Source organism: Saimiri boliviensis, chromosome 14 (assembly GCF_048565385.1).
Source record: "Saimiri boliviensis isolate mSaiBol1 chromosome 14, mSaiBol1.pri, whole genome shotgun sequence".
In the NCBI taxonomy this organism is placed as follows: domain Eukaryota; kingdom Metazoa; phylum Chordata; class Mammalia; order Primates; family Cebidae; genus Saimiri; species Saimiri boliviensis.
Window position 1 is genome coordinate 71644270 of NC_133462.1, and position 12738 is coordinate 71657007.

The following is a 12738-nucleotide window of genomic DNA, read 5'->3' on the forward strand; positions in this document are numbered from 1 at the left end:
TGACCTTGTGATCCACTCGCCTCGGCCTCCCAAAGTGCTGGGATTACAGGCTTGAGCCACCGCGCCCGACCTCAATTTACAGTTTCTATTGTTCCACATACGTTTTTTTTTTTAAACAGGGTCTGTCTCTGTCACCCAGGTTGGTGTGCAATGGCACGGCCACGGCTCACTGCAGCCTCGGCCTTCTGGGCTCAAGCCATCATCCCGCTCCAGCCTCCCAAGTAGCTGGGATTACAGGCACAGGTGACCACACATGACTAATTTTTTTATTTCTCATAGGGAAAGGGTTTTGCTATGTTGCCCAGACTGGTCTTGAACTCCTGAGCTCAAGCGATCCCACTCACTGTGGCCTCCCAAAGGGCTAGAATTACAGGGGCATGCTGCTGTGCCCGACATTACTAATTTTCATACACATGTATTGCCTCCCCTTTGCCTGAAAACTGTCAAATAATGAATTTGTAATTAAGATGAGTCCTAGGAAAGGAAATTCTTTTAGTGAGTTTATAAACGAAACATTCACTGGATTTACAGGAATTAAAGTGATCAAACGAATCCTTAGACTATTTTTTTAATTCCCGTCCCACTTCCTAGAATATTATAAAAGATCAGAACACCTGTCTCATAGTCATGAATGAATCCATGATTCAGTAGACAAAATGTTTTCACTACATTATAAAATTTGCATAAATTTTGCCTGACTCCACCAGAACATGATCAAAGAGTAAATTGTATGACATATAAATTGAAATTTAAGTTTTAAAATAGCTTCTTTGCATATTCCCCATGCAATACACATGGCAGTGTAAACTGATACAAGATAATCCACAGGACAATTCTGTAACAGATATAAATTTTTTAAAGGATTCTATTTTATAGTAAGGAAATGGCCGATCAGTTCTTTCCACCCTTGCCACCAATATCTTTTCCTTCTATAACATAAACCTTTTCCTTCTATAATGCAAATCTACAGATTTACATTTACATTTTCAATGTCATGCTTTAGTTCCTGTCAAAAGAATCTATAGATTCTTTGTAACCTTGATGCCAAACATACCACACTTAGACCACCACCTCCTAGCTTTCCATCTCAATTACTGTAGAAACTCCCTGCAGTAATTTCACAATTTCGAGTTTCAAATAATTAATCTATTTTTTCCACTATTTATCAAGTACCTCTTGGGATCACTTCCCTTTTTATCCAGCTTAGATTTGTGTTCCATCATCACCACTTTCTCATAAATACCTACAACCTCCCTACACTTGTCTCCCCCTACACATATACCCACCTGGCTAAATCTTAACCTTGGTTGACCTAAACTTTCTGCACTCTCTGCTCTTGAAGCAAAATAGCTGATCATTGCTAAGAAAAACAGTATCTCTGGGTTTCAGAGTAAGGACCACAAACAAATAGACATAAAGGTTGGTCCAAAATCCTTCTGACCCCCTCAACTCTCCTTCCCACCCTTGATTCTTTGAAATCTGGTTGTTGAAGAAACAAGGCTGTTTGAGACCAATTTCCCACAGTCTGCATTTTGCTGACTACATTCCTATAGTATTATTTAAGTGTTTTTCTGCCCTCTATATTGCTACATATTGGTACTGAATTTAGGGGGTTGTTATCTTTCGAGTCACCGATTTTAGCACTATTTTTCACTAACTTAAGGTGGTGGCTTATTTATATCTCTTCCTCTCCCTATATCCTTCCAAAATATTTGTATCTCAATTTATTAAAATCACTGTTTTCATTATTAGGAATGATAGAACTCACTGCTGAGACTCACTACTTATTATATTTCCCTGGCTGTGCATTTGTTTTCTGGAGTTATTATTACTTTGTCATTTAGAGTTTTCCCGGAGCATCTGAGGCCTTTCCACACTTTGAAATGCATCAGTCCCTCTCAATATAAATTTTCATAAAGTCAAACTCATTGGATGATTTTCTAGGACTAGTAGAGTGGCTAAAGAAGGCCTCTTTGACAAAGTGATATATAAACAGAGACCTGAGTGAAGAGAGAGAGAAAGCCATGCTAGCTAAAGTTTTCCAGGCAGAGGAAGTAGTAATTCTAAATGCTCTAGAGTGGGAATATCCTTCCTGCATGAAGAACACAAAGGAGAGCCACGTGATGAAACACAATGCACAGGGAGGGGTATACTGCAGGAGACAGTGTCAGAATACCATAAGCCAGATAAGGTTGGGTCTTGTATGTCATGGTGAGGAGCAACCAGGAGAAGAAAGATGATGTGGGAAAAAAAGGAGGAGCAAGATTGACAGGAGGAAATTAAGAATTCAATTTTGGATATGTTAAGTTTGATATCTAGGTAGAAATTGTTCACTAGGGAGCTGGAAAAAAAATGAGTATGAGGCTTCAGAAAGAGGTCAAGACTCCATAAAAATGGAGAAACGAGGAATCTATTCCTTGTCTTTTTTTTTTGAGATGAAGTCTCACTGTCTCCAGGCTGGAGTGCAGTGGCACAATCTCAGCTCACTGCAACCTCTGCCTCCCAGGGTTAAGCGTTTCTCCTGACTCAGCACCCCCAAGTAGCTGGGACTACAGGTGCACACCACCACGCCCAGCTAATTTTCTTGTATTTTTTAGTAGAGATGGGGTTTTACCATGTTGGTCAGGATGGTCTCCATCTCCTAACCTTGTGATCTGCCCATCTCAGCCTCCTAAAGTGCTGGGATTACAGGCATGAGCCACTGCGCCCAGCCTGGGTATCTATTTCTTATGCTCCTTGTTTGTCATTTGGAGAGCAGGGGGTGAAAATATTTATTCTTAAGCTTATATTAATTTGGCTTTCATTCTCACCATTCTACTTTAACTGTTCATATCAAGAGTTAATAAATAACTCCAGGTTGTCAAATCCAACAGATCTTCTTTTCTTGAATTCTATGCAGCATTTCATAGTAAATCACTCCCTCTCAAATTTATATCTACAATCCTAGCTTCCTCCCTGAACTTCAGATGCTCATGTCCAATTTGTATACTTGATACCTCTACTTGAATGTCTAACTGTGTCAGAAGTTAGCCTGTAAAAACATAACTCATTATTTGCCTACCTTAAATCTCTTCCTTTCCTCCTCCTTATTCTCATTTCAGTAAACAGTGTCATCATCCACCCTGTTTCTCAAACTTAAAAATTAAGAAATCCTTAATTCTTTTCTTCCTCTTATTTCTCAAAACCATCCCTTAGCAAGTACAAAATGTATCTCAAATCTATCTACTTCCTTCCAACTCCAGTGCCTCCGCCATAAAGCCATCATTTTCTCTTGCATGAATTATTGTAATACACTCCTAACTGGTCTCCTTGCTTTCTTCTACAAGCATCTCCCTAAAGAACAAACAGAGAGATATGTTTAAATGCAATCCCCTACTTAGAATCCATCAATGACATCCATTGCATTTAGAATAAAATCTGACCTCCTTATCCCTACATGATTTAACGCTAGTCTGCATCTCCAACCTAACCTTGTCCTGTTTTCCCCTCACTCTTTATGGCCAAGTCACACCAACCCCCTTTCTGTTTCTTGAGCACTCTGAAATATTCAAGGCTCCCACGCCTATATCCCTGATGCTCCTCTGCCTGTAATGCTCTTCCTGCACCTCTTTCAATAGCTGGTTCCATCTCATCTTTCAAGTCTCAGTCTGAATGTCACGTTCCTAGAGAGGCCTTTCCTCACTAGTCTACCTAAAGCACCCTCTTCCTTTACTCTCTAGGGTGGAGTCCTGTCTATCTTGTATTTCTAGCACAAATACTAATAGGTACTCATTTATTTGTTGAATAAATTAATCAGACCTTTACATAAAGATGTACATACAGTAACGTTTATTGGACCTTTTTTCATTTTGTAGGCTGGGGATAAATGAATAGAATAATATTTTCTATCCAATCATTTTCCCTAGCCAGTTTCAATGTTCCAAAGTTTAATTAACAGAGCAGGGAAGTTCCCCTGAACTGAACTCAACACTTTGGAATTTTGTAGCATTTTTATGCTAGCAAAAAGTAGATACACTGAAATGTTTACCAATAGGTTTTTATTATAGAGTATTCCAAATAAGAGCTATGCAGTAAATAAAAAGATGGCCTATGTGTCAGATACCTTGTTAGCCCCTCTTGAGTCATACTCCTTCCTTTTTTCCTTGCTCTTTCTCTCCCAGTGTCCAGTTCACAAAGAATGAGTAGAACTTGACCAAGTGAACAAACATAGAGGAGGCATTCTAGCCAACATGCACACAGATCTAGGGTATAGTGTGCTGGAGAAACAATCAGTGTTTCCTCCTCTGCTCCACTACAGCTGGTCCCTTTGCTACAATTATTATGATGTATTATTGTAGCCATTTACATGTGTTTCTTCTAACTAGACTCCTAGATTCACACTTTCCAGACAGCTGAGAAGCATGTCTTTTCATCTTTATGCCCTCAATACCTAACACAGTAAGCTCTCTTACAGGTTTGCAAGAAGAAATCTACTTTTATCTATATTCTACTGGTTTAAAGGTTACTTTTTTTTTTAAGCAATAGGGTCTTGCTAGGCTGCCCAGGCTGGTCTTGAACTCCTAAGCTCAAAAGATCCTCCTACCTCAGCCTTCTGAGTAGCTGGGATTACAGGTGCAAGCCACCACACCTGACCAAGGTTACATTTTTAAAAGGCTATTATATGGTCATTATATAGACCAAATTTGTCTGTAGAAAAATTAGTCAAATAGTGAGTGATTTAAAACTATACAATACTGTGGCTGAGGGCATAATTAAATCTTTATTGAAACTGCTACCATTTCTTTTTTTTTTTTTTTTTTTGAGACGGAGTTTCACTTTTGTTACCCAGGCTGGAGTGCAATGGCGCGATCTCGGCTCATCGCAACCTCCGCCTCCTGGGTTCAGGCAATTCTCCTGCCTCAGCCTCCTGAGTAGCTGGGATTACAGACACGTGCCACCCAGCTAATTTTTTGCATTTTTAGTAGAGATGGGGTTTCACCATGTTGACCAGGATGGTCTTGATCTCTTGACCTCGTGATCCACCCGCCTGGGCCTCCCAAAGTGCTGGGATTATAGGCTTGAGCCACCGCGCCCGGCCTACTGCTACCATTTCTTTTTGTTTTTTTGTTTTCTTGACACAGAGTCTTGCTCTATCACTCAGGCTGGAGTGCAGTGGTGCGTTCTTGGCTCACTGCAACCTCAGCCTCTTGGGTTCAGGCAATTCTCCTGCCTCAGCTTCCCAAGTAACTGGGAATACAGGTGTGCACCACACCAGGCTAATTTTTGTATTTTTAGTAGAGATAGGGATTCACCATGTGGGTCGGGCTAATCTTGAACTCCTGACCTCATGTGATGCACCCGCCTCAGCCTCCCAAAGTGCTGGGATTATAGCCTCTTATAGGTGTTAGCCACCATCCCCAGCTTTAAAGATATAAGCCTATGATGCTCTGAATCTGAACCTCCAGATGTCTCACCAAAAACAATGCATTTTTTCCACATAAGAATAAATGTTGCTTATAGCCATTACTGGAGATAGTGAATAAACAAAAAGAAAAAAAAAAAAAAGAATAAATGTTGGCTGGGTATGGTGGCTCACGCCTGTAATCCCAGCACTTTGGGAGGCTGAGGCGGACAGATCACTTGAGGTCAGGAGTTCAAGACTAGCCCAGCCAACATAATGAAATTCCGTCTCTATCAAAAATGCAAAAATTAGCCAGACATGGTGGTGGACACTTGTAATCTCAGCTATTCGGAAGGCTGAGGTGACGGAGGTTGCAGTGAGCCAAGATCGCCCTACTGCATTTTAGCTTCAGCGATAGAGCGAGACTCTGTCTCAAACAAAATAATAATAATAAAATAAATGTCCATTTCTAACAAATGAGATACTTCAGTAAAAAAGCATATGAAGTAAATTCCAAGAGAATTTTAATTAGTAATACTTACCAACACTAGCATGATCAATAATAGTGTCAATATCTTGTAGACCCCATTTCTTATAAGCTAATGGTGGTGGTTGTATGTTCTCATTGCCTGATGCTGCAGCTACCAAAGATAAAATAGATAATCCAAACTTAATTATTACGGATAAAATTAAGTTTTACAAAAAATCATTAAAACCATACTAATTAATTTTTTTAAAATATCAGGTAAAAATGAGGCAAAGTAATGAAAACAAGGCATAAAGTGAGATTTATTTATACCAAGACAATGATCATAAAATGCAAACACTGAAAAGACTAAGTTGGCTGTCACAAAAGATTCTCAATACAAACCACTGTGCTTCCAAACAAAAAAAAGAAAAAGAGGAAAAAAAAAAGATTCTCGAACACTCAAGTAATTAAAGACGACTATTAAAAATCCTATACTACTACTAAAAATCAAAGTGAATTCAGGCTGGGCACAGTGGCTCATGCCTGTAATTCCAGCACTTTGGGAAGCTGAGGCAGGCAGATCGCTTTAGGTCAGGAGTTTGCGATCAGTCTGGCCAACATGGTGAAATCCCATCTCTATTAAAATGCAAAAATCAGCCAAGTGTGGTGGTACACACCTGTAGTCCAAGCTACTCAGGAGGCTGAGGTGGGAAAATCACTTGAACCCGGGAGGTGGAGATTGCAGTGAGCTGAGATCACATCACTGCACTCTAGCCTGGGTGACAGAGGCAGACTATGTCAAAAACAAAAACAAAACAAAACAAAAGTGCATTCAAACTGCAAGTGATGTCAAGTAAGAAATTTCTCCCTCTTGACAAAGTGGATAAAATCCTAGTGATAGGAATCAGTGTTTTACTGAGTGAAAAACTAAAAACCTGATATACCTGGCAGAGTACACATACAGCAAGGTCTCTAATCTGGGTGACTGAGACCAGACTTGATAGAAAGATATGTTAAAAGCAATAGCACTGTCAAAAAAAAAAAAAAAAAAAAAAGAATGAAATGCCAATCTTTAACCTCAGTCCCTTCACCTACTGAGTAAGAAAAGGAAAAGTAACAGTTACACCTCTTGCCATAGATTCATGTATATCCCACTAATTGGTAAATTCCCATGTTGCATATTAGAATACTGCTGAATTCTGGTTGTTTATTCAGAAAGTGAAAAAATAATAACAAAGAAAAAATATAATCCTCTAAACACTGCAGATTGATAGTAAGGCCAAGAAATGATAACTTTCTTATATGCTGAAATAAATGTCACAATTTATTGCTAAGTAACCAGAACTCTTTTTACAGCAACTTACAACAAAAGGGCACTAAGTGGCTTAATTCCTTACTTCCTAGGAGACAAATGGATTTATGGTCTTATATACAACAAACAAATAGAAATCAAATGGGTGATAATACCAGTTATAAAGTAATTGTCTATTGTTATTAATAAACTTCTTATCCACAGAAAGTTGTCTTTTGATATATATTAATTCTAAGTATTTTAAATGTTCTCAAGATAATGAAGCTTATGGTGGGTTAAATTTAAAAAATTATGAAAATAAGCATAAAAATTTAAATAAAAATTTTAAAAAAGAACCACACAGCCAAGACTTCAGAATTTTACCAATCATATCCACCTGCTAAAAAAGACAGAGAAAAAAATTTTATTGCAATATAATATGCTGCATTTATACTAGATTTAGAAATAATTTCAGATCCCAATTTTAGAGTTCTTAAAATACAGAAAAGTCTTAAAATCAGCGAAAATATGAGTGGTGGCGCTGACTTCCCCTTTCCTTCTGGGATTGAGTAGAGGAGCCCTGGTGGCCCCAAAACAAAATTTAACTCCTAAATGGTTGAGACGGTTTCCTGAAAACATAGGCTAATTAGGATATGTTTACTGTTTCATAAAATTGTTTCTAAATTTAGTCTAAATGCAGCATCTTATATTGCAATCAAAACCTTTTCTCTTTTTTAGCAGGTTGACAGGATTGGTAAAATTCTGAAGTCTTGGCTATGCGGTTCTTTTATAGTATATGCTTTTTTACTAGGTCAGAATTTGTTTAAATTTTTATACCTATTTTCATACTCTTTTAAATTATTTAAATTTAATCCACCATAAGCTTCATTATCTTGGTAACATTTAAAATACCCTTAATCTATATATCAAAAGGCAATTTTCTGCAGGTAAGAAGTTCATTAATTTAATAAACTAGTAATAGACCATTATTTTATAATTGGTATTATCAGCCATTTCATTTTCCACCAAAGTTAAACTTTGTTTTGGGGCCATTAAGCCTCCTCTACTCAATCCCAGAAAAAAAAGGGAAGTTAGTGTTACCACTCATATTTTCACTAGTTTTAAGACTCTTCTTTTCCATATATTCACGACTCTGAAACTGAGATCTGAAAATTGATGGTGTGTGTTTTACTGGCTTTTTCTTCTTAGTGGTACATAAAATAATAGCATATCTTACGATCAATGGCATGTTGAATTTGATGAAATATCTCTTCCAAAGACGTAACAGCATTAGAATATAAATTATAGGTAGTAAAAGCAAGAATTCTTGATTATTTGGGCAGTTTTCATCCCTAAGTCTGAAAATTATATTGTTGCCCATATACACATGAAGTTTAGGCCTCTAGAGTTTCTCCATCCTGAGCGTTCCAAGTTAGCAAAAAGAAGCTCATGTTGACTCCCTGCTAGGTCCTGCCTACAGTGGCATCTGTAGGATCTTGCATTTCGCTTGCACATAGTGATATCTTTAACCTCAGTGAGGACAGGAGCAATGTACAGTCACAGGGTTTTAGGATATTGGCCTTGATTAGCTGCTGATCTAGTGAAAATGTGGTACCTCAGCCAGATGTAACTAAATTCTTTACCCCAATGTTGGCTATCAATATAGCTGCAAATTTAAGTAGCCAAGCCATATTCCTGAATTAGTGAAGAAAGCCCGGCGTTCCCGTGCTAACCACGCTCTCCAAAGGCAACATGTGAAGAGTGTTTATGTTTTAGCCCTTGTCTCTACCTTACTAAGCAATCTACTCAACATGCTCCCTTATCTCGACAGGAAGCAGGTTTTTCCCATAAATCTAGTTCAGATGGTCTTTCTGTATTTAGAAGACATAATTAATTCCATAAACAGGTAAAATTAAATAAAACAAACATCAACATAGGTTAAATATTTCTTGCCCAAATATTACCTTTTGCTACCTGATTTCGACAAGCACGAAGAGATTGAAAAAGACTAAATCCATCAATAGTCACAATGGCAGCGGGATATAAGATACTCAACTCTTCGTTCTATTTAAGAAATAAGAAAGAAAAAAATAAATGTTCTTAACTAGATACATCAAATAAGCTTATCTATTTTTTTTAATATACCTGAATTTCATGAATAATATAAAATAAAAAATACTGGGACTAAACCATCAACCACCCAACACCCAAAGCAATATCAGTCAGAACAACGGTAAAAATAGATTAAAAAATTAATTTCAGAGTGCCTTTTTGCCGAAGACCAAAAATTCTTTTCAAACACAACCTTTTTGTATATGGTGAATAACTGTCTCTAAGATGCTGAGAGTAACACAAAGAATTATAATTTCATAAAAAATAAATGAACCCATTGCACAGATACAAACAATATGTAAAAACAGAAGAAAACTCACCTGAAATCCCAGACATGTCTCAACACATCCTCAAATATACTCATACACATTTGCATAAGGCTATACCACACATAGTATCTTAACATGATTTTTACTACTCAATAATATGTCAGTGACATTTTCCCATTTCAATAAGTGAACAAACAATCTTCTGTTGTGGCTGCACAGTCTTTAATTATATGTACCCCATTTTACTTAACCAGTTCATATTGATGGACATTCAGTTTGGCCTCCTGCTTCCACTCTTGCTCTCTACAATCCATGTTCCACACAGCCAGTGTGCTCTTCATGAGACACAGCAGATCAAATCAATCTCCTGATTAAAACTCTCCAATGTCTCCCTTCTACATTTAGAATAAAACCTGAACTCGTTAACCATGGCTGCAAGATCTGGCAAATATGAGAGGTCATCATTACCCTCAGACCTTTGCATGTGCTTGGACCTTCTCCCCCCAGATTTTTACCTGCCTAATTGTTCTGGTCATTCAGATTTCAGTTCAAATGTTAGTTATCCAGAGAGACTGTTCCTAAACCTCCATCTCAAACAACATACCTATTCTCTTGGCACATTACTATCTCATCAACATGACTTCCTTTACAGTACCTATCAGAGACTGGAATCACCTTGATATCTCTAGTTGCTTACTGTTGGTTTCCCTCCACCATCCCCAAACTGTAAGTTCCATGAAAGCAGGAACCTTGTATGTCTGCTACACCAATGAATCCTCAAGGATTAGAACTGAACTGGGCACATAATAGGCAGTAAAGAAATATTTATGAATTAAATATATTTTCATCATTATAAACATCACTGCAATAAACATTCTTCGGTCCATATCTTTCCATGTTAGCAGGATATTACTTAAGTGTAAATTTCTTCAACTGGGTCTGTTGGGTCATAAAGTATTCACAATTTTCATTCTCTTATATATTAAGTTGCCTCAAAAAGTACCTATCAACTTATATTTCTACAACAATACAGGCAGGGCCTGTTTTTCTATATTGCCACCAAAAGTTTGTTAATTTTTATCTTTGCCGATCTGAAAAGTGAAAAGTTACCTCATTGTATTTTCTTATAGGTCTTAGATTAAGGTTCAAAATTTTCTTATATGCTTTTGGGCCAATTTCTTTTGAGATCTGCCTTGCTCCTTTTTCTATTAGACTGTCAGGCTGTTTCTCTTTTTAAAAAAGAATTCTGGGGCATAAGGGACATAAGCTAGTGAAGAAGGGACATGCATGTGTTCTCACATGACAGGTTCACAAGGCTAAGCATGCATGACTCAGTGAGCATGGCAGCAGGGAGAGAGCCTCCTCACTGACTTTGGGGAGCTAGAAAACAGAAAAAACCTAACCACCAGCAAGTCAATTATCTCCAAAACCAGGTAGTCTTCCTGAAGAAAATACTAATACAAACACCAATGGCCCCAAATCTGTAGATACTGTGCTAGATGACAGAGGCTTTCTTACAGAAGCTATTATACAAAAGAAGTTCTTTGAAATTCCAGAAGGAGATTCTTACTCTCTTTCGAATCCTCTCCTGCAATAACCTACTGTCACCCCTACTACACTCACTGCTCCCAGAACTGAATTAGAGGAAATATGCTTCTGTGATCTCTGACAAATCTGGAAGTATATTAAAAGAAGAAAATAGAATATATTTTTGATATATAAATTGATGTGTTAGATCCAGAGATGTTCAGTGTAGAATACAGAGTAACAACAAAGACTTCCTTCTTGATAAAAATTCTGAGATGATTTTCTTGGCTTGTATAGCAAATAGCAAGCAAATATTTAAATGTTATATTTTTCCACCCATGTCTAAAAAAGAGTATTACAGACATGACAAAATTTAATGTATTTTAAAAAGCTTCATCATCCAGTGAATTTTTAGAAATTTGAAAAACATCTCTGGAAAGTCATCTTCAGTTCACAGATTATCTTCTTTGATTTCCAGCTGTTCCTTGTTTCCTTTAATAGTTCAATTTCTCCTATCTCATGATGAGTATGATGAGTATTATTAGTTACTAAGACTTAAGTCTTCAGCCTGCAGTTTTATTTTCCTACATGCTTTACTTGAAAGAATTCATTCATTATCTATGACTTCAACCATCATGTCCAATCTAGTCTCTGTGCCTATACAGCAGTTTTCTATCATTACATGACACCAATAACTTGGTTTTATTTCCTACCATTGCCTCAAACTCAACACGTGCAAAACCACATTTAATAACATTTACTGCCAATGTAGTCCCCTACTCCAACTTTGACAATGGCACTCCTCAGGATAAGTATCCTAGAGACATCTTTAGCTCATTTAAAAAGTTGTACATCTCTACACAATAACCAAGTCTTATTAATTGCTTCCTAAAAACAGTTTTTGTACTGGTCCCTTCTCTCTTCCCATAGCCATTTTAGTCCTGGCTCCCAGCACTCCACATCTGTTATAGATAACTTAAAAAACCAGATAACCAGCCTCCTGAATTCCAGTTTATCCTGAAGAAAGAAATCTTCAATATTCCTTTGATTACATCACTCACTTCTCACAAATCTTTAGGAGTTTCTTTCATTTCCTGAATCAATTCTAATTTTCCACTGGGCTTTTGAATTTATGCAAAATTTGGCCACTCTGCCTATTTGACAGTTTCTCATTGTTTTATAACACAGGTTTCTTTGTAGTTGCATATATAGTTCTGCATTTGAATCTTCTCTCAAATTTTCTCCTGATCACCTGAAACACTTTCCCCTTTTTTCAATTACCTAATTAAATTCTATACCAATTATTCAAGGCTTAGAGCAAATCTCACCTCATCAATGAAATTTTCTTATTTTCCCAGTCCAAATTGGACTCTCCTTTCTCTAAGCTTGTACAGAATGTATTCTGTCCAAATAAATTACCAATAAATTAGGTATTGCTTTATATTAGTGATTAATTCATACATAGATATCATTATATTTTAATCCTAGTCTCTCTTACTAGATAGTTAAGTTTCTTCGACAGCTCCAGTCCACCTCCCATGCAAATTAAATTAACATATACATACAGTATATACATCTGTTTACTTGAAATCTTTTGGAGGCCAAGTAGTACAAAAAAAGGGAAGGCATATTACATAGTTTTGATTATGCACTCTGCAAAACAAATAAAAGCATACTGGTTTAAATGCCC

The 12738-nt window shown here is 37.0% G+C and overlaps 1 protein-coding gene and 1 non-coding gene across 2 annotated transcripts in view; both read right to left on the reverse strand.

The window, feature by feature from the left end:
- The window catches only part of RAB3GAP2 (RAB3 GTPase activating non-catalytic protein subunit 2), a 107533-nt gene that overhangs the window by 50511 nt on the left and 44284 nt on the right, over positions 1–12738 (reverse strand). Inside the window, exons 8-9 of the mRNA XM_039463429.2 lie at positions 9105–9204; positions 5923–6021 (exon numbers count right to left, since the gene is read on the reverse strand). Of these exons, the coding sequence (XP_039319363.1) occupies positions 5923–6021; positions 9105–9204 (199 nt within the window). The remainder of the gene's footprint in view (positions 1–5922; positions 6022–9104; positions 9205–12738) is intronic.
- On the reverse strand, positions 3847–3977 carry LOC120361615 (small nucleolar RNA SNORA36 family). Its single transcript, XR_005577783.1, has one exon. It is a non-coding gene; the product is annotated as a small nucleolar RNA SNORA36 family (small nucleolar RNA).